At 47.7% G+C, this 22,031-nt stretch overlaps 1 protein-coding gene across 6 annotated transcripts in view; it reads left to right on the forward strand.

Annotated features, from left to right (window-relative positions):
* The window catches only part of NCKAP5 (NCK associated protein 5), a 909,053-nt gene that overhangs the window by 778,665 nt on the left and 108,357 nt on the right, over window positions 1-22,031 (forward strand). For 5 of the 6 annotated variants that reach the window (XM_045575730.1, XM_045575733.1, XM_045575731.1 and 2 more), the window contains 4 exons: window positions 6,461-6,562; window positions 11,259-11,447; window positions 16,036-19,679; window positions 20,369-20,546. In XM_045575730.1, coding sequence (XP_045431686.1) covers window positions 6,461-6,562; window positions 11,259-11,447; window positions 16,036-19,679; window positions 20,369-20,546 — 4,113 coding nt within the window. The remainder of the gene's footprint in view (window positions 1-6,460; window positions 6,563-11,258; window positions 11,448-16,035; window positions 19,680-20,368; window positions 20,547-22,031) is intronic. The other variant, XM_045575732.1, reaches the window with a different exon arrangement.

Here is a 22,031-nt window from a genome sequence, read left to right on the forward strand (position 1 = left end):
GCTTTTACCCTCACCTGGTGCCACTAGGATGCAGCAGCCACGGCCTACCCTATGACGTCATCTCTGGACCGAGCAGAGCCCGGAGGCACGGTTCTATTCCCTGCAGCAGGCCTTGGCTGAGCATCCGGAGAGCCAGGTCCATACAGGGGAGAACGTGAGGTGGAGCCACCCTCCAGCCCCGCTCTGAGCAGCCGGAGCGCCCTGCACCTCCAGCTCCGCTGCCATCATTCCCCGGAAAGCTGCAGCCTCCGTGCCCACCACCGAGGGGGCCACGTCACCTCCTGTTGCCAGAGAAAGGACAGCCAGTCCTGGGCAGCATGACAAGGGGCACGTTTCTCTGCCTTGAATTACACTCAGCTGTGCAGAGAACGGAGCGCTGGCTGGCTGCAGGGGGCAGCGCCCACTATTCCTGCCCCAGGTGTGGTGTGGCATGGCTACCCTGGCAGTCCAGGTCTGTAGAGCTGAGTTTGGTGTTCTACACCGTCACCAGGTGTGCTGTGACTGGGGATCACAGTGCATCTTAGCTCATTACACGAATTCCCCCTCCTTCCCCTGGGTAGTGGCAGGACACGGGCCTTCTCCTGGTGACGCTGAAAGTCCTGGGTGTGCAGCTTCACGTGATCTTTCTTTGCTGATACAAGCACTATACATACATGTGGGAATGTGTATGTATGTGTGATGCGTATGTGTACATGTAAATACAGGCATTCCTGCTTTCCGAAAGTTTGCTTTTCGCCACTGCACTTCAGCCAGCCCCGCGTTGGCACCTGTTTTTGCTAATGGAAAAATCCACAGAGGATTCTTGCATTTACAGAAAAGGGTGAAAAGTGAGAGTAGCCTGCAGCCTTTGTTTCCCACCAGCTGTGGTAAGGCAGCATGCACCCACACGGGGAGGGGCCCCGCCGAGCTCCTTCCTGGGACCCACACCCTGTGTCTCCGCACCAAGCACCAGATCTCTGAGGGTCTCTGAGCCTCTGGGCTTTATCTCAGTTTATTCTGTGCATCTGTCAGCAAGATGTGTCCTCTGGCATCAGAAAGGGCTCCTAAGGGTGTCGCACTTAGAGCAATCCTGGACAGAAGCAAGCATTTTGACAGGGATGAACAAAATAGAGCATTGTATGTGCATTGAGTTTCATTTCAGGGAATGCTATTAAATGCTTCCAAGCAAAGTAATGTTCATTGCTTCTTCACTGTGAGCCATTTTGTCTGAGGAAACTTGCATAGGACTCTACCTTCGGAGAGCAGGGGGAACCTGTATGTGAGTATTGATTGGGTCTCTAACCTGATGCTGCAGAAAGCTAATCTTAGAGGGCTGTATCAGCCAGGTTCAGACAAACAAACTAGCCACTTTAACCAACAAACCCCCAAGTGAATAATAGCTCAAACCCCCTGTAAGTTACGGCTAACTCCTGGAAAGTTCAAAAGAGGTGTATTTGGTTCCCAGGTGGCTCTCCTCCGGTTCACAATTCAGTGACCTAAACTCCTCCCACCTGGTGGCTCCATCTCTAAGGCCACCCTCAGCCTCCGGAGATGGAGATGGCTGTGCTGAAATGGCTGCATCAAGCTGGTGGGAAGCGAAAAGCCTGCAGCACCGCATGCTGGAGATACTCAGGGGCCAGGACAAACATCACTTTTGCTCACACTCCATTGGCTAGAATCATGAGGTCATATGGCCACACCTAACTGCAAAGGAGGCTGGGAGAGACAGTGAAGCCGAATGCCTGCAAGAGGGAATAGGTTCCCTGACAACTAGCCAGACCCTGCCCCAGAGAAAGTGCAGAAATATAGGGTGTGACCGGCATTTTCATAGAGCTGATCACCCTGTTGGGAAAATAGGCCCTACCTACAGGAGCAGTTCTGCACTAGTGCACTTCAGATAAAGGGCCAAACTGGGGAGAGCTGTACCAGCTGCGTGAGGAATGCACTGTCGCTGGGGATGACAGACTTCCTTACAAGTGGGGTGTCAGTGCAGTCCCGAAAGGGGGCAGGTTTTAGACCAGTACGAGGAGCAGGGAGAGTGAGGCATGGGGAGAAAGACAAAAGCAAATGCACAGAAGTGAGAGGGGATCATTCCGGAAACAAGGAAACCTGTCTGGCAAGAAAGGAGGCAAAAGCTTTCATCATCAAAGAAAGCATTTGAGCTAAAAGATGGCGCTGACCTCTGGTTTTGGAGATGTGTCTCTTTCTAAGATCAAGTGCAATCTCAGTCACTGAGATAATGTAAAAGAGGCTGTGAGGTCAATTTCAGACCTATACTGAATAATCTTGCTACCTCCACGTCTAAAGCATTTAAAAAATCATATCTAAATCCAGGATTTGCCCAGACTCACAGGTCAAAGACTTCAAGTTTGGAGTATTGCAGGTGAGAGGTTTGATCCCAGTAGACACTAAAAGTAAACATGAACTATAGACAGGTGTGTGATACAGAATTTGTCCTTTAAGCAGGTGGGCTTTTTAAAAAAGAAGTCATGGTATTCTCCTGTCAGTTATACTTCCTAAAAGAACTTAACATTTTTTATTCAAGTATATTTGGCATACAATATTATACAGTTTCAGGTGTATAATGTAATGATTCAACATTTATATTCCTTATGAAGTGGTCTCCACAGTAAGTCTAGTAACCATCTGTCACCATACAAAGTTATTACAATATTATTGATGGTATTCACTGTGCTGTAGACTACATACCTGTGGCTTACTTATTTTATAACTAGAAATTTGTACCTCATATTTCTCTTCACCTTTTTCACTTACCCCCCACCCTCCCCTCTGGCAAGCATTAGTTTGTTCTATGAGTCTATTTCTGCTTTGTTTTGTTGGGGTTATTTATTCTACATTTAAGTGAAATTATACAGCATTTTTCTTTGTCTGAGTTACTTCACTTACCATAATACCCTCCAGGTTCATCCATGTTGTCACAAATGGCAAGATATCATTTTTTAGGATTAATATTTCATTGTATACGTGTCACATCTTTATCAATTTTTAAATGGACACCTTAGGTTACTTTCATACCTTGCTTTTGTAAATAATGCTGCAGTAAACATAGGGGTGTGTCCTAGGGAGATGATTTTTAATTGTTTGAGGAACCTCCACACTGTTTTCCACAGTGGATGCACCAATTTGCACTTCCACTAATAGTGCACAAGGATTCCCTTTCCTCTAGATCCTCTCCAGCACTTGCTGTTTGTTGACTTTTGGATGATGGCCATTCTGACAGGTGTGAGTGGTACCTCACTGTGGTTTTGAATTGCATCTCTCTGATGATTAGTGATGTTGAGCATCTTTTCATGACTGTTGGCCATCCGTATGTCTTCTTTGGAGAAATGTCTGTTCAGGTCCTTTGCCCAAATTTTAATCAGGTTATTTGTTGTTGTTGTTTTATGCTTAGTTATGTGAGTTCCTGATATATTTTGGATATCCCTTATCAGATACATCATTTGCAAATACCTTCTCCCATTCAGTGAACTGTCTTTTTGTTTTCTTGATGGTTTTCCTTTGCTGTGCACAAGATTGTCATTTTAATATAGTTCCATTTGTTTATTTTTGCTTTTGTTTCCCTTGCCCAAGTAGACAGATCCAAAAAGATACTGCTTTGATTGTATTTCCCATATTTATATTCTATCTACTTTTCCCTGAGATCCAAATTAATCCAATGACATCACGGTGCCAGTTTGAAAGCCATGCACTTGCTCTCTGCCCTTGGACTCTCTCTGGCTCTCTTCCTCTGTCCAGGAGAATAGAGTTTATTATAATATTACATATACATATACATGTGGAAGTGTAGCCTTTCATTAAAATTCTTTTCATAAGAAGTGTAACATTTATGGGCTTATTAGTTTTGTGGCTACTTAAGGGACATTGTGTGAAAGAACAATGTTTACCTACCATTTTCTTGCCCACTGCTTTAACAGAGAGGTAGATTTATTTTCTAAGACCATTTTTATTTGCCTTACATATCAGGAAACCATAACAACAAATGATTCATTTGTACCTTGAGCCTTTAAGAAATTAACTACCGCCCACTCTGAGTTATAGCAATTAATGGATACGAGGCTGTATGAATTTCAGCATACTGTTTTATTTATTATCCTTTCTGTCCATGGCTATACCTCTGCCTCCCTATGCAGCAGGTCAGGTGGCCACCTCCATCCCTCCATTACAGGTGAGGAATCTGAGATGGAGATGAGCAGTTGCAGTCTCAAGATCTGGGCAAACCTATGCCTCAGACAGGGCTGGAACTCAAGGCGCCTGGCCCCTTGCCCTAGGATCTGTTATCTTTTCAACGTGACCGTACCTATATCTGTGGAGGAAACTGGCCATTTGGATAATAACTGCTGAAATGTAGCTTCATTTAGGAGGATGGCTTTATACACACACATATTCATGCAGAAAGCAAAGGATGACATCATATCTGATAAGAAAGAGTGAAGTGTAACCATGAACTGAATGAGAAGTCAAATAACTAATCTATAAGGACACTTCCCTCAAATCACATGATGTACCACTCAGATTCATTATTTTTGGTTGAATGTCATTTCCCATAACTTCTTGGACTGTTTGCATATTGATGATAAATGTATTCTTTTAGGTTTCGGAACATTATAATTCTTTGGGCACTTTCCCAATCTTTGAAACTTACATGTTGGTGGGGGAAATATAAAGCCATCTTTTTTCTTCATGGAGTACAATAAGCATCTGGGGGTACTTACTGAATATTACACATTGTGACAAGTCCTGGGGATTAGATAATCTGTGCCCCCAGAAAACTCAGATTGTACAGGGAGCTTGAGGTAAGGACTATAAAAATTGGGCAGAAACAACATCCTGGTCCTAGTTACCTACCGATGTCTTAGCTTTATTGGAGAAATTAGATTTTTCAACATAGTAGGCAACCAGTTTAGGACTTGTGCCCTTTTTTAAATGTTTTTTTTTCTTGTCTTTTTTTTTTAAAATATATTTTATTGATTTTTTACAGAGAGGAAGAGAGAGGGATAGAGAGTTAGAAACATTGATGAGAGAGAATCATCGATCAGCTGCCTCTTGCACACCCCCTTCTGGGGATGTGCCCGCAACCAAGGTACATGCTCTTGACCAGAATTGAACCTGGAACCTTTCAGTCTGCAGGCCGACGCTCTATCCACTGAGCCAAACCATTTTTGGCAGGACTTGTGCCCTTTTGGTGAAATAAACTCCACCAACATGGGCTGAAAGAAGCAAGAGTGAGCAAGCTGCCCTGAGAACAGCTCCCTCGCAGAGAAAATGCCTTCGCTCCTGCAGAGGGAGCAGTACCTCCTCCCACAGAGGCCCTCACCCAGCTCAGCCCCAGGGGGTCAGCTGGGGAACAGAGCGAATGTGTCTCCTTGTAGTGGGGTTTGCTGTCCATGCTGACAACGGGATGGCTCTCCTGGGACAGAGTGACTCGTGTGACAGCCCCTGCACTCCAAAGAAACCCTATCATTAATTAGTGACAGGGAATCTCAGTCATTTCCTGATCAGCATCAGTGTGCAGCGAGGCCTTCCGGGGAGGACCAGGAAGAGGAAAGCTTTTCAGGGTTGGGGGGGGGGCGGCAGGGGGGGGGGCCTGGGAGACAAGCTTAGCCCCATTATTTACTCACTCGATTAGAAGTTTTTACTGTCCGAAGTCACAAAAGTTGTAACCAAGAGAAGCCAGGCTGCACGTACCATTTTAAAAATGTCAGCAGCTAGCAGAAACATTAGACATAAATCACAGGTTATATTGTATTTGCAATTAAGCAGATCAAATTTAATGTCCACAGAAAAGCCTCAGTAATTAGTAAAAAGATTAATATAGTGAAATGTCCCTGGTTTAGCAGGCCTCCCAAGCAGAGCCGAAATAAAGAATGGAGCATATTATCAAGTAGCGTGTGAATATTAATGCCCCAAAATCTGAGTCCCCAGGTCCCCGATGCAATTATTTTCCATTCACATTAATTGTTCCTAACAGATGACATTAATGACTTTGAGTTAAAATGTGTCCACGGGAAGATTTCACAAGATCAATGCTATTTAGAAATAAGGTCACTTTTATAACCATTTGCTCAGATTTTAACCACTGCTCAACATAATGAGGTTAACGTGGTGATTGTGTTTTCATGTGAATACCAAAAGTTAATTTTCACACCAGTGAGTGTATTGGGGTGTTGCAGTTCTCTTACTACTTATTTTCCAGCCACTACTTGTTGTTTTGTTTTCCCCCTGCAGCTTATTTTCCATCACAGACTGACAGACTGTGAAAGTGTGATTGTTCTTGATAAGCTGTAATTTGCGCACCCATGTATATAGAACACCAGTGAACTAGAATAAACTCTTTGGAGTCAGGATATGTATTATCCAATTGAGATGTGTCAACTCTTTTGAGATTTACCTGTCCAAGGCAGGGTTTTGGAACGGAGAATTAAATCATCACGATCCCATGTTTCTGCTTGCTTTCACCTAGAAACTTCACTCACGCATCTTACATCTTTCATCCGGAGATCTGCTAGCAGAGGTGGAAAGGAGCCGGAGTCTGACACAGACACGGAGCGATGCCGAGACGCACGTGAGTTTCCCGGCGCCTTCAGAACGCTTGTTTAGGAGGCTGTTTCTCCTCCATCAAGTTCAATGTCGTGAGGGAACCACTGTGTGCCTCGCTGAAGCTTTGTCAGGCAGACAAAATGCTTTCCTGTGATCTCTGAAACTCAGTCTCACGGCCCCCCGCCGAGAGAAGGAGCCGAAAGTGTCACTCCAGGCAAAAATATCATAAATCTTGGCTTTGTCCCCAGGATACCTTTTGGGGTATTGATTACATCTCAGAGTCTCTGAGAAATGGTCAAGGAGCTTTTTATTAAAGCCCGTGTTCCATATTAGTCATCCTCCTTTCATGATATATTATGTATGAACTTTTAAAAATTCATGGGCTGTACAATTTTTTCTTCAGCAAGGATGAGCTTTGTGCTTATTTGGCAAAACTTTAACCAGCATGGCTTTTAAGTATCATTGACCTAAAAAAAAAAAAAAAGTAGCTTGAAAGAAAAAACCCACAGCCAAATAAATATATATGGAAAAATCTTTTGCTTAAAACAATGACAGATGAACATTGTGAATAACTGGCTTTTTTATTTTACTGTATAATATTTATAAGGATGGATAGGATATCCTTTATCAAAAGTAAATGTTCTCAAGTTAGATTGAAGTGAAATTTTAGTGGAATTCTATCACTTTAAATATTTATGAATATCTTAATGGCATCCTATCTGTAATATGGCCTTAAGGTCAGGAATATTTTAAGTGTGCAGTTTCTATCCAAGGAACTCTTGCCTTCATTCTCTCTATCTTTTTCTTACCTAAAATTGTGGATTTTGTATCGCATTTTTCCCAGTAAGGAAGGATGTTAAAACACATGAGTGATTCAAGATAGTAGTCTAAAATATACTTTGAATAGTGCAAATGGGGTGTATTTTGCCAAGTAAATCAAAGTAAGATAATGTTGCAGTGGAAGCCAGTATACATTTTTTTAAAGAAGAATTTTAATAATTATCATCTTCTATTACAAATTATAACTCTTCTCAGTAAGATATCTGGTATATATGTCCAGGAGGTCTGCTGTTGTTAGGGCCTTACTATAGCATAGTGGCTATGACCTGGGTCTGATATCAGCATCATGTTGGCAGGGTGCCCTTAGATATTGACACCTCACCGCCTCAGTTTCCCCATCCAAAAATGAGCCTAATGATGGCTGGTGTTTGTTTGTTTTCCTGAGGATTGTGGTGAGGATTACATGAGATAATATATGAAATGTACTTAACATATTACCTGTTAACAATAGTGTCAATAATAAGCTCTCTGCTGCTTTAGCCCTCTCCTGTGCTTCAAAAGAATATGGCACCATGCCACAGCTACACAATAACATGGCAGAGATGGAGACTGATAACTGAGGATGGTATTTACTAGCGTGTCCTCTGGCAGCTCACATCAGTGATCCCTGGAAACAAAACATACCTTCTGTTGGCTGTTGCTCATCACGGCTCCTGCATGCAAGGTGTCAGACAATGATGGCCTGTCAAGAAGTATCATCCAGGGCCCCTGAAGGAGGCTCTAAATTAATGATTTAAAGAGCCAAGATAGTATTTCAAAAACAGTTTTTAATAATAGTAGCAACACCTAAAAGTTACTAAGCATTGGTATACACTAGAAGTTGTTCAAAATTAACAGTAATCTTATGTAGGGTGTGTTTTCATTCTCTCCTCTTATGGAGAAAGAGACTGAAGCATGGATGAGTTAAGTCATTTTCCTAACCTCAAAATTAGCAAGTGGAATAGCCAAGATTTAAACAAAACAAATTGCCTCCGACTTCAAGCGCTCAATCACAGAACAGTGACTCAATAGAGTAGATAGTCCTATATGATAATCATGTACTGTGAAGAGAGGAATTGCAGGAAGAAGAGCTCGCTTCACAGCTGTGATGTCAGAGAGTCTGAGTCCTTTTTAAATTCAAACATGGATTGTCTAAGGTGGGAGAATGGTGGGAGAGTTCCCAGTAGGGAGGGCTAGCTGCTTCCTCTTTTTTTGCAGGGAATTACTCTATAGTCTCTCTCTCTCTCTCTCTCTCTCTCTCTCTCTCTCTCTCTCTCTCTCTCTCACTCACACACACACACACACACACACACTCCCCATTTCACTGCCCATAGCCATACCTTTGGTCCTGCTCAGCTTGGCCCAGGTTGGACTGTGAGATCACACAACACGCTACCATGAAGTCCACAGACTAAGTAAACCGTTCTCACAGCTGCTCCTACGGGCTTTCAACACAAGGCTCAGAGCCTGGGCCAGCAGCATCGAGGTACTCAGCTCAGGTCCCACCTCAGAATGAATGAGAATCTGTATTAAACAGACCCTGGATGATTCACATCCACATTAAAGTGTAAAAGCCTGGCTTGGAGGATACGTCTCTGCTTAACCACCCAACCCCACATGCTTCCATGACATTGATGGGCCTTTCCCACCTCCTAGATAATCTCCTGTCACATCTTGACATCTGAAGTTCAAGGTCAAGGGAGAAGCAGCCATTCTCCCTCCTTCAGCTCACCTTCCTCTAACTTCCTGTCATCTGAATAATCCAGCAGCTAAGCCATGGTGCACACATGGGCAACAACTGGGCAGGAATGCGCCCTTGTTAAAAGAGGCTAGGAATGGAGTGAGGCTGCAATAACAATAATGCTGATAAGTGTATTGGGAAGGGGTAGGTGGGAAATATAAGTTTCAACACCTTGGGAAAAGGTGGAATATAAACTGTAACGAAGCCGTGCAGAGTATGACAAGGGCCATTGGAGAGGCTTAGGTCAGGTGGCCTTGCAACATGCATCTGTCAGAGCAAAGCTAGTCCAGAGCAAGCCTCACATGCTTACTCAGGCAACCAAATATGAGAGAACAGAATAAGAACACAGGAAGCACGCCGCAGAAGCGATGCTCTATGGTAGGGGTGTCGAACTCAATCAGAGAAGGGGCCAAAATCTAAAATCCAGCCTAAATCGCGGGCCGAATGGTTTACTGAACAGTCATAAACTGTCATTGTGATGGAAACGCAGCGGAGTGCAGTGATGACAGCGTGGTGTGGGCCACATTGCAAGGCCTGGCGGGACGGATTTGGCCCGCGGGCCTTGTGTTTGACACATGTGCTCTATGGTATTTCCAAGGGGCCCTTCAGGGTGTCCACGTGGCCGCAGTCCCGAAGCCAGACACCGGGTGCGTCTGTGCAGTAAGACCATGGTTGGACGCATTGGTTGAGATATAAATATGAACTCACCTTAAGTCACATCCAGCAATAAACAAGGTCATATCAATAGATCTTATTAAAAGCCAGAGTTTAAGACAAGTTTTTCCTTTAATTGATATTTACAGTCCAATTCCTGGGGGGTGAAGTAGAGTCGTACAATATTTTTTTGGTCATTTTAAGATCACTTAAAGAGATTGTTATGCCGCAAAAATGAAGTATTGATAGCAAGGGAGTTGCCTAACAGTGGAAATCTAGCATGATTAAGCGTTATGGATATTGATTAGGCAGCAAATTAGACGGGTCCTCTGTACGTAGGTAGGGGTTTCAGATTCACCACAAGTATGCCCAGTACAGCATTCTCTTCACTCCCCGAGCCGGTGTTTAGTCACCGTCAGTTAGAATTGCATTTGGAGGAAACTGATAAGTACTCGGGTACTAAAGGCACCTACAAAGTGTCAATAAATTGCATACTTAAGTGGCTTTGCCATTCTGCAGCTGACACAAAGACAGATGGTCCCCCCTCTAAGTGTTCCAGAGACAAAGCTTTACGTAGATAGGAGAGCAGAATGAGATGGTAATGGAGAGAGTCCATTCCCATTGCCGGGTGCTCAATTAATTTAGCCTGTCCAGTTTGTGTTGCTTCATCTGTTACATGAGGGGCCCATAGAGCTGTGAAGAAGAGCTGGGATGTTTACAACTTGGGTCACTCATGCCCTATGCACACCCACTAGAACCTGAATCACCTGGGTCTTCGGCATGGGTACCAGATCTATTTGGTGAGACAGCCTTTGCTGTTTGGACAGCCAACTGATATGAAAATCCCGTTATCTTTCAGAACCTCATTAGTCCTGAGGCTGGTGTTGCACTGTGCATGGCCTCCTAGAAGGTGGCACAGAGATGTCCTGGCATCGGATTCCTGACTTAGCATGAGGCATCAGAGCCGGAAGGGGGCACAGGGTAATCTGGCAGAAGTGCCCCACTCTACAAGGTCCATGGAGGCTGTGGGAGTCAGCTTTTTTACCTGCTCAAGCTCTCCTATCTGGGGCAGTGTGCATCAGGTGCTAGGCTCCTAGGCCAGGGCTCATGTTCTTAAACTCCAGCCAAAGACATGACTCTGGTTTCTTCCTTTTGTAGCATTAGAGTCATGTTTTGATTCTGGTCTGCTTCCTTAACCAGCCTGACTAGATAAAATGGGAAACTTCCATTGTGACCCTTTACCTAATGAGGACAGTAGCTCTCAATAATCAGACACTACCTAATATGCCATATATTGCGCCATATGCCTCCCAGCTAGCACCCCGGCTGGGCTGGTCCCTGCAGTAAAACCTAGAAGGCAGGCAGTACTGTCATGATTTGCTTTTTAAAAAGAAAACTGTAGCTCTGAGAGATTGATTTGCTGTTCACTTCTGCCTCACTAGGAGCTTGAGTTGTATTTCCTGTCCCCTGAGCCAAGCCCCAGCTCGGAGCTTTCCTCCTTTTTCAGGAATGCCAGCTGAGCGCCAAGCCAGGAGCCCCTGCCTTGAAAGGCCCCAGCTCGGGGGTTGCCCTCCCTGGTCACCTCTGTCCCCGCAGTCGCTGCAGCAGCAGCGAGCTGTCCCTTTCCAGCACCTGCAGCGAGTACTCCAGCGGCTCCTCCTGCACGTGGCACGATGGGAAGAACCTCAGGAAAAAGGTAAGGCTCCTTTCCAGGCACGCCTTCCAGTGAACCAGAAAATTACCTTCTAGAAGGAAGGCGGGAGGTAGGGCTAAGAAGGAAATGACCATTTTTCTGAGTACCTGTTAATTCACTCTTCACAAAAACTCTGTAGGGGGATAATGGCGTCCCCGTTATGAGGCAGCAGAACCAGGCCCACACAAGGATAAGTTACTTGCCAGAATGCACACAACTAATTGGAGGGCAGCATGACAGAGAAAGAAAATACCGTGATAGATGACCAGCACCAGGGCTCAGAGAAGGTCGCCATGTCCCTGTTTTGATGCTGGGAGTCCCTTTAGTGGGCTTGCAAATAACTCTCCTGTTGTAATGAGTCCCACCTGCAAAGTGGGCTCACGCAGCTGGAGATTCCTTCATGCTTTTTACAGATATCTTTGCACAGTGGTGAGAGCCAAGTGTTGGAAATAGCTGTTTTTGCAGTTTCCTAATCCTGAAGAAAAGCCAAGAGTAAATGAGAATAGAAACCCCAAATCAGACTGTTTGGAGGTCATTTTTTTATGATTCTTATAAATTAAGTTTACAATTTCAGAAGCATGGAAACCACAAAATTCCATTAGCTTCCAGAAAATATTGGTGAGGGGTAACTTCGTCATACCCTGAACAATAACTTGGGGAAGGATTTTAAACCAGAATGTAGGGCTTATTCCCTTGGACTCAGACTTCTAACTCAAAGTGAGAAAACTGTTATCAAAACTGTTCCCTTGAAGGAGATGTTTGAGTTGTGAATAATGACTGCTCATGCCTGGCTCTCAGCCAGCTGGGAAGATGGTCAGGGATGTCCCCTCTCTTTGTCACTGGCTCCCAGCACTCCTGGCTCTGCTGTTTTGCCCTCACACTCGGCCTTTTTCTCCCTCTCAGGGTCTTTTTTTCTTATTTTCTTTCTGCCTTTGGCTGAAATTCTTCCAATTAGAACACTCTTTCATCTTCTAGGGAAACCTCTTTCCAGAAAACGGAGCAATAAAGTTCTTAGGACACTTCATGCACACTCAGGTGGCCATGACTTAGAGATTCCAGGTCCCATCTCAGAATGGCCATGGTGCACCAGCACACCTGTCACACTCACAGAGAAAAGTCCCTGTTCTCAGGGACCCAGCCAGCTAGACACAGTCTTGCAATGACAGCTCAAATTCATATTACTTACAGAACTTCTAAGTTCTTACTGTGTGCCAGGTACTCATTTAGTATTAACATATATAAACTTGACTCAGGCAGTATGGCATCATATAATATGAATTTAAATGTGAATACAATATTAACTAACATATGAATAAATATATAGCCAATGGCTCTTATATACCTTTTTAGTACTGTTTTGTTTAGAAACAAAAAGAAAGCCTGCATGAAATACTCAGCCTGCCTTCCATGGAGCAATTTGGCCTCACTAATGAGTAACTACCATGTACCACACAGTTTTGTCAGAACTTCCTAATGATTTAATGTTCAGGACAGCTTATTAAAGAGCACTTTCCACTCCCCCGTTTTATAGATGAGGAAACTGAGATGCTGGGAAATTAAGGAAATAGACCAAGATCTCATAGCTAGTAAGTAGCAGAGCTGGCTGTTGATTCCAGAACCTTCAATCTTAACCTCTCAGCTATACCAGCCTTGTTAAATCAGCCTAAAACTTGGAGGAGTTGTTCCAACTGTTGGGATGGATTTGTTCCCAATAAGACCAATAATGTCCTTTTAAAAATGTGCACAACTGTAGTCCAGTCAAGAAAAAGGACTGTGAATTAAACCCAAGCCCCTGCTTCAGCAGCATTTTCAGCCAACTGCTCCCAGAGCAACTGCAAAGAACGAAGCTGCCAGTGGGAAGTGCCAGCTTCACCCATGGTCCCTCCCGTGGGAATTCATACTTTTTTCTTTTTTCAAGTTTCCAAATTGTTCCAAACTTTTCTCACATTATTGAGTACCATAACCTCCTGTGCACAGCTGATGGAGGAATGCGGCCAATCTCACTGGACAGAGATCCTGGGCCCTGGGAGGTTTGCAGCCACTGGCTGTGGAGGAATTAAACCACAGCATGGAAGGCTCTGGAGAGGCGGAGGGAGGTGCGATGGCCAGAGGCTGAGCAAATCTTTTATGGGTTGAACAAAGCAGTTTTTTCAAGCTCTTGCAGGGTGCTTTGAGCCTGTCTTCTCTCCTTTACTGTGAATGTGACTGTGGAGACCGTGGACATTCTCAGAAAGCCAAGCTGTGGCAGTCCGCTCACTGGGTGGTCTATAATACCCAAACTCACTGACAGGATTTCTTCTGATTCCCGAAGGAGCTTTTAATGGTGCAGGGGAAGAGGAGGGTAGAGGTGAAGCATCACCAAAGAGCATCTATCAGCAGCACTTATTACCCTGAAGAATTTTTTAAAGAAAACATGCTATAGCGCATTATGCTAAGCCAAATAAGCCAGTCAGGGAAAGATAAGTATCACACGATCTCAATCATACATGGAATCTAATGAACAACATAAACTGATGAAAAAAATAGACCCAGAGACAAAATAAACATCAAACAGACTGTCAAACCTCAGAAGGAAAGCAGAGGAGGGGAGGGTGTGGGAGGGAGATCAAACAATGAACTCATATGCATATATAGATACAGACAATAGGGTAGTGAATGCCTGAGGAGTGGGAAGAGGAGTGGTAGAAATCAGTAGTGGGGAAAAGGGGGACATATGTAATACTTTCAACAATAAGGATTTAAAAAAAAAAGAAAATAACAAATAAAACAGATAAACAATATATATTGTTGATAGCTAGAGTAATTTTTTATGAAAATCTCTTAGATGTAAATAAATGTTCACAGCTTATTGAAAAGCTGAGATTCCAGTGTAAGAGTCTGACGCATTTTCAACCTCTGCTTATGAGCGCATGGTTTGTGTTGAGAGTTATGGGACGGAGGTCAGTTGGTGTGGAGATGCCAATGGTAACTGCACTCTTTGTCAAGAAGAATTAATGGCGAAATTCTTCACCATTAATTTTATAGCCTTAAAAAAAGGCATTAGGTCAGTGCCCACATCCCACCAGGTCTCCAGCGTGCTGGCTTGTGATTAAACTGCAAGTGCCATTGGAGACAGGTGAGGCAGTAACCTGTGATCTCCATCATGGCATCGACTGATACAGAGGGGAGGAGAGAAGCTGAGCTTGACTCCGGCATCCAGATGAAGTTGTACAAGCCCCAGGAGCCCCATTGCCTGGGTTCAAAGTCCCACTGGCCACTTTGGAAGTCAGTCGTAGGAAGAACCCAGCAAACTAGAGTTCACACCCTTGCAACCAGCTCTTTGTTAGCTGTGTGATTTCCAACAGACCCTTTTGCTGAACCTCAGGTTCCTCCCTAGCAAACGGATGGTAATGTTTTCTTCATGGGGTTGTTCTGAAAATTAAGTCAGAGTGCCATGTATGTGGCTGGTCCACAACAGGTGCTTAGCCAGGTTAGTTTCCTCCTCTGCCCTTCCATTTCCTGTTAGCAATACTATAAACAAACATCAGTGTCTGTGTGGAATGCAGCATGTTTTTTCTATGTCATTTCTTGGTCACTTCTCCAAAACTAACTCTAGTATTGGGTAATGTCCGAGGACAAGAAATGGACTTTCAGCCGAAACCCGGTTTGGCTCAGTGGATAGAGCATCCGTCTGCGGACTGGAAAGTCTCGGGTTCGATTCCGGTCAAAAGGCATGTACATTGGTTGCGGGCATGACCCCAGTAGGGGGCGTGCAGGAGGCAGCTGGTCAATCTTTCTTTGTCATCGATGTTTCTAGCTCTCTATCCATCTCTCTGTGAAAAATCAATAAACTATATTAAAAAAATAAAATAAAATAAATTAAAAAAAGAGAAATGGACTTTTCTCAGTTAGTAGGTAAATCATCACTGTGGGTTCTAATAGCAGCTGCCCACTGCTCTCTGTGTGGGTGTGTTTTCCGGGGGTCCCCTTCCTGTCAAAGTCATGAAGTCACATGAAGTAACCATCCAGTGTTAGAATGGAAGGTTTCATAGACATAGGCTAACTTACTTTTCCATTTATCCTCTACCTCTCATGTACCTGAGGCCATATTGTCTTTGGTTATTCCCTACATGTACCTTAAACTTACTTCCCAGTTTGGGTCCTTGCTATTACATTTCTTCTGGAAATGATTCTCCCCATTTTTAAACTAAAGCAAACCTTGCCATCTTTCAATGGCTAGGTAGGTTTTTAAAAAAGTAACATCTTTCCTTATGTGATTTTTGAGGTTTTTCCAAACAGACATATGGTCCCTCTTCCCTGAATTTCTAGAGCACCCATTCGTGCTCAGGTCCTCTTCTCTGCTGGTGCATGCTTCTTGAGGGCAGGTCCTTATTCTCTTCTTCTTTAAATTACATACTGCTTAGCTCAGAACCTGGCGAAGAAGAAATCTGCTTCCCAGTTAATTAAGTTGCATTAATTAATTAATTAATGTATGCATTTATTGTGAACATTTATCAACCACTAGAACACAGGAAGTTCAGTGATGGCCTTCTGTTATAAAAGTGTGATCCCCACGACTCCATCCTCTCTGACCTCTGCTTTTCTTTCCTAGCCATCTTCACAAAACTGGGATAAAAGGCTAAGTATTGGCTCCTCCCTCCCGAGCGGCTTTGCTAGTCCTACCGATGAACTACCTCCAACGACCCGTATCAAGGAAAGCCACATTCTGGAAGGACTGAGGAAGCTGCAAAAGCGGAGAGTGTTACTTGAACCCCCCTCAGTGATAACCAAATGGGGCTACAAAGATTGCATGAACTCCAACGAAGGAATATATTCTCCAGGAATTAAGAGCAGCCCCAAGGAGCATGCCCCCTGCAAAACAGCGGACCTGGGGGGCGGCTGCAGGGAGCCCCTCCAGGCATTTGTTTATGACACAGATTCCCACGACGACCCCAACGAGGACCCTTCCGCCTTCGCATGGACCCACGCCCTTCCCAGCCAGGCCTGCAGACTGCACGGCTGCAAGCTGACCCACAGCGTCTCCGACAGTCTGTTTAGCTGGGAGCTGCAGGGAAGTCACCTTTCCGAAGGCCCCTCTGTCTACCCCGGAGAGAGACCCGAAAAGCTGAGCAGCTGTGCCAGCGGCTGCTCCCCGGAGAGGAAGCAGGCGCCCAAGGGACAGAGAGAGGGGGGTCCCAGCAGCCGGGGCCATGTGGCCGTCAGCCTCCAGCTCTCAGACACCGACGACAACGACACCCTGGACGAGCTGCACATCGGGAGCAGCGACGAGAAGAGCCCCTCGGACCTGTCACTGGCCACCGACACCGACAAGTCCACGGAGAACCTGGATGCCCCGGTGGGGCTTGGGAGGAGACCTCCGCTGGAGCCCCCCGGGGAGGGGGACCAGGCGCCCGGCCGCCCGGAGAGGCCGCGGACCTTGGGCTTCCTGCGGCAGCAGCGCGTGGTGCGGAGGACGTCCTCGGAGGAGTGCATGACGGTCATCTACGACGCGGAGGACGGCGAGCCCATCGAGTTCAGTTCCCAGCAGACCGGGGTGGTCACTGTCACCAGGAACGAGGTCTCCATCGCCCAGGCCCAGCGCCCGGGACCCGCTGGCCTCCAGCCCGGAGCTGCCCGCGGCCCCGCCTTCACCTCTGCAGAGGGGCCCGCGGGGGTGGCAGCCTGCAGCATCCCGGGGGGCCCAAGGGGCGGCGTGGGGACCCTCCTGGTCCCCGAGGCACCTGCCGCCGGGCCCCTCAGCCCCAGGACGATGGCACCGCCAAACATTCAGAGACAGAAGCTGGTCGGACCCACGCGGAGCACCGGCCAGAGGACCTGCAGGTCCCCGGGAGCCGTGGGCCTCCACCTGAAGCCTAGTCTGAGCAAAATCCCCTCCAGGGGCAAGCCCTCCCCGCAGAAGCCCAAACCCACGGAGCCTGAGGCCTGCAGGAGGGGGCCCTCCTCGGGCCCCATGACCCCCGAGAAGGCGCCGGCCCCGGCTCCAGGGAGGCTGCCCCGCGGCAGGAGGGCCGAGGGTCCCGCGCCCCCTGCTGACCTGCAGCCCGACGCCCACTCGGCAAAGCGCGGCTCCCAAGCGCCCCGCCGGAGGGAGGGGGCCCAGGGCCCTACGAGCCAGCCGTCAGCGCCCCTCGGGGGGCCCGGGGGCCACGGAGAGCCCCTCCCGAGGGACAAGCCCTGCCCGGGGCCTACATCCCCTCCCCCGCCGCCCCCTCCGGGTAGGTCGGTGTCCCTGCTCCTCAGGCCCCGGTATGACTGTGGGCCGCCGGCCCCCGCCGCCCGGCCTGAAGCCAGGGCCTCCATCGAAGCTGCACGGGCTGCCCTCAGGGCTCCCCTCCTGAAAGGATCCTCCGCGCCTGCCATCTCCTCCAGCCACACAGAAGCGCTGGGGAGGAAACCTTCCGTGGCCTTCCAGAAGCCCCTCCTCGCTCACCCCCTGGTTCCCCGAGACACGGGGGTGCAAACCAGATGCCCCACGTACACCCCCTGCAGCTCATTGGCCGTGATGGCCCCGGGGCCCCCTAAGGGCTCTCCAAAGAGAGGGATCCCCAACACACCACCTCATCCAACCCTTGGGGCCCCGCACACGGACACGGGGTTACGGGTCCCCAAGAGCTGGCCTGCAGCCCATGAGCCACTGGAAGCAGCGGCCTCGGACAGTCCGTCTCCGGGGAGAAAAGGACCAGCCGATGACAGCGCCTCTGCGTCGCCCACGCCTTCCTTCCCGGGGGCGAACGAGCCGCCTCCATCTCAGAGCATCAGCCCTTCCGCCCCCTGCAGAAGCCATAGCGCCCCCCACGGGGGTGCGCACCCCCCTGAGAAGGGAGTGAAGCCGCGCCTAGCGGCCGGGCTCCGGGCCCTCCTGAGGTCCCCGCAGCCGCCCAGGAGGAGCTCCACGGTGCCCGGGAAGCAGGAGAAAGACAGCCTCAACGAGGCCTCCCGGAGCTCCGCGGCCGCCAGCAAGCCGCGGCCGGCGCGCTCGGGGAGCCCCGTGGGCCCTGAGGCCGCCGCGGGCGCGGGACACAGCCCCCCGCTGGGTTTCGGGGCCCCGGAGGGCCTGGCCCTGGCCGGGGGGCTGCCCCTGGAAGCGGCCACGCCAGAGACACTGGAAAACCTCGCCCCCGGGGCCCCTGGAAAGGACGGGGCGGACAGCAGGTACGTGAAGAGATCCCTCTCCTCCAGCAAGCCGCACCCGAAGCCGGCCCTGGGCATGAATGGGGCGAAGGCCCGTAGCCAGAGCTTCAGCGCCCACGCGGGGGACAAGCCGCCCACGGAAGGGCCAGGCAGGGTCCGAACTCAGATCATCACCAACACAGCGGAGAGAGGCAGCTCCCTCACCAGGCAGAGCTCCTCTGAGGGCTCCCCCAGCAAGACCTCGGCCGCCCCCACCCTCGAGGGTCTCCCTGGCGGCGCTGGGCGGCCCCCGCAGGCGCCCTCCAGGCAGGGCTCCCTGGGCAGCACGGGCAGCGCCTGCAGCCAGCAGGGCAGCCCCAGCAGGTTGCCTTTGCGGGTCCCTCCGCCACCAGAGGGGCTCCTGGCCACACCTGGCCCCCAAGACCCGCAGGCCTGCATCCAGGGAGGCTGCCCGGGGGTGGCTGAGCCTAAAGGGCCAGGCAATGACCCATGCCCACGGGCCCCGCAGAGCCCAGGGAGCACCCAGCGCCCAAGCGGCTGTGAAACCAGCAGGGCCGCCAAGCTAGAAGCTTCTGGGAGGCATGCAGATCCTACTATCACCAGGACTGCGGCCGCTGCGAGCCCAGAAGCCCCCCTCTCCCCCTCCATCGAAGAAAAGGTCATGTTGTGCATTCAGGAGAACGTGGAGAAGGGCCAAGTGCAGACAAAGGCCGCGTCTGTGGAAGCCAAGCCGCGGCCCGGGCCTTCCTTCGCCAGCTGGTTCGGTTTTCGGAGGAGCCGCCTCCCCGCTCTCAGCAGCAGGAAGATGGAGGCCTCCAAACCCAAAGTGGAGAAGAAGGACGCCAAAGGCCTGGGCTTCGGACACAAACAGCTAAAAGCCGAGCGGAAGAAGGACAAGAAGAAGCCTGAGCTGCAGAGTGAGGTGGAGAGTGAGCCTCGCAGAGACCCAGAGCTGCCGGGTCCTCCAGACGCTGTCTTCCACAGCAAAAGCAGTCGGAAAGCAGCGCAAGACATCTGCGAGCAAGGGAAGTGTGAACCCAGAAACAGACCCAGTCCTGTTGCATGTCCAACAAAAGACACCTTTATGACCGAGCTTTTGAGCAGGTAAAACGCGGGGGCCCAGCGGGTGGGGATGTGGAGGGCCCCTCCCCCACACACAGGGAGAGTTGTTTGCTTAATGAACACCAAGTGCCAGCCAAGCGTGCCTTTCATACAAGCAGGAGCACATAATAACAGTCTTTTATACATTAGCCAGAATTTAAACAATGAAATAAAAGTTAGCAATAAAGTGATAATTTAGTCCATGTTACTTTAACCAAACCAATGGTCTTTGAAATTAAAGAATGGTAAGTTTTATCAAGGTTGAAAGAAATTCAGCCTACACTAGGAAGCATGAATGTACCCACATGGCATGAAATGGAAGCAAATTAAAGCACTATGCAGAGTATGCCAATCTCATTGATTGTACCCAGCAAACGGATACTTAGAAACTTCCAGAGGAAATTACATGTCCTGCCCATCTTAAGCCAGGAATGTAGTTAGCAATCACTTTACAGTGTTTTTATTTTTTGTCCCCCAAACTCATAAAAAATATTCTATTGTCAAATCTAAAGTGACACACGCCTGGAATATCAGGTAAAGATCTGACCAAGGTCATGGGGAAGCACTCTCACTGGGAGGGTTAAAGGCAGAGCCATCTAAGGCCGTTACTTTAAACATTAAGGGACTGGGAAGAGGAGAGTGATTGAAGGAGAGCAATGTCATTTATCAGAGGAATCCCTTTCTACCTGCAGAGTTGATAAGAGAGCAGCTCCACAGACAGAAAGTGGATCAAGCAGTGTTTCCTGCCGGAGCGTGATAAAGGGCAGCTCCCAGGGCTCCTGTCTCACCAGTGGCTCCAGCAGCGCGCAAGGAAACCACAAGAAAACCCTCAAAGCCAAAGCCGAGGCAGACATGCCCAAGGGCTCCCTGGTAAGTGCCTCGCCATCCCTGGTTTGATCTGTTGGGCACTATGACAGGCTGGTTGAGCTCTTCCTGCCCTTTGCTGATGAAAATATATGGGCCAGAGACTACAGGGTAGCCGAAACCGGTTTGGCTCATTGGATAGAGCATCAGCTTGCGGACTGAAGGGTCCCAGGTTTGATTCTGGTCAAGGGCATGTACATTGGTTGTGGGTACGTCCCCGGTGGGGGTGTGCAGGAGGCAGTTGATGTCTCTCTCTCATCAATGTTATCCTTCTCCCTTCCACTCTGTAAAAAAAAATCAATAAAAAAATATTTTTTAAAAAGAGATTATGGGGTAAAGAGAAAGTTCAAGCAGAAGAGAACAAAAGAGAGAAAGCTTGGTGGCAACCCTAACAGAGAGATGGCTCCCTGTCAGCTCCCTTTTCAGAGTGCTGGTAATCACAGCGCAGGCAAATGAGGCTGCCGGTGTCATCTTAAAATTGCACCCCCGTGCTGGGACTCTGTGGGGATGGTTATTGCCAGCATTTCAGTCACACAGAAAGGGAATGCACATCATTGTGAAAAATAAAAGTGCTGCTGAAGCTGGTTTGGCTCAGTGGTAGAGCGTCGGTCTGTGGACTGAAAGGTCCCAGGTTCAATTCCGGTCAAGGGCATGTACATTGTTTGCGGGCACATCCCCGGTAGGGGGTATGCAAGAGGCAGCTTATCGATGTTTCTCTCTCATCAACGTTTCTAGCTCTCTATCTCTCTCCTTTCCTCTCAATAAAATATACTAAAATAAATAAATAAATAAATAAATAAATAAATAAATAAATAAAATAAAAGTGCTAACTATTGAAGAGAATATTGACTATTTTGACGATATGATTTAAGCATTTCTTATTTTTCTGGAAGTGGTGTGTTCAGTTCACTCTACCCAAATAGGTGTTAAAACTAAGATATTCTTTATGAATCTTGACTTCCTAGCACTTGGTTTTTTAATTGAGAGGTCCAGAGCAAAGGGTGACGTTTCCTTTTTAAAAATAATAAAAGAAGCCCTGGTGGGTGTGGCTCAGTTGGCTGGGCGTTGTCCTGTACCTTAGAGGTTGTGGGTTCTATTCCCAGTCAGAGCACATGCCTGGGTTGCAGGTTCCAGCCCTGGAGGGGGTGCAACCGATCAATGTTTGATGTTTCTCACATCATTTATCTCTCATCAATGTTTCTCTCTCTCTCTCCTTCTCTCTCTCTCTCTCTCTTCTCCTCCCTCTATCTCTAAAATCAATGAAAGTATGTCCTTGGGTGAAGATGAAAAGAATAAAAAAACATTTTTACATTTTCCCAGGGAAGCTGCACTTTCAGTCCTTATATTATTTCTTTTCTTGAATAATTGATTTGTGATGTTCATTCTTTCGTTCCATAAGTTTTAAAGCACTTAAACAAAACAAAAAAAAAATCTCTTCATGTAATTACTGATTGTATCGTATATTTTTATCCTCTTATAAAAGAGATTTTA

The sequence above is a fragment of the Pipistrellus kuhlii genome, unplaced genomic scaffold (assembly GCF_014108245.1).
Source record: "Pipistrellus kuhlii isolate mPipKuh1 unplaced genomic scaffold, mPipKuh1.p scaffold_m20_p_7, whole genome shotgun sequence".
NCBI classification, from domain to species: Eukaryota; Metazoa; Chordata; class Mammalia; order Chiroptera; family Vespertilionidae; genus Pipistrellus; species Pipistrellus kuhlii.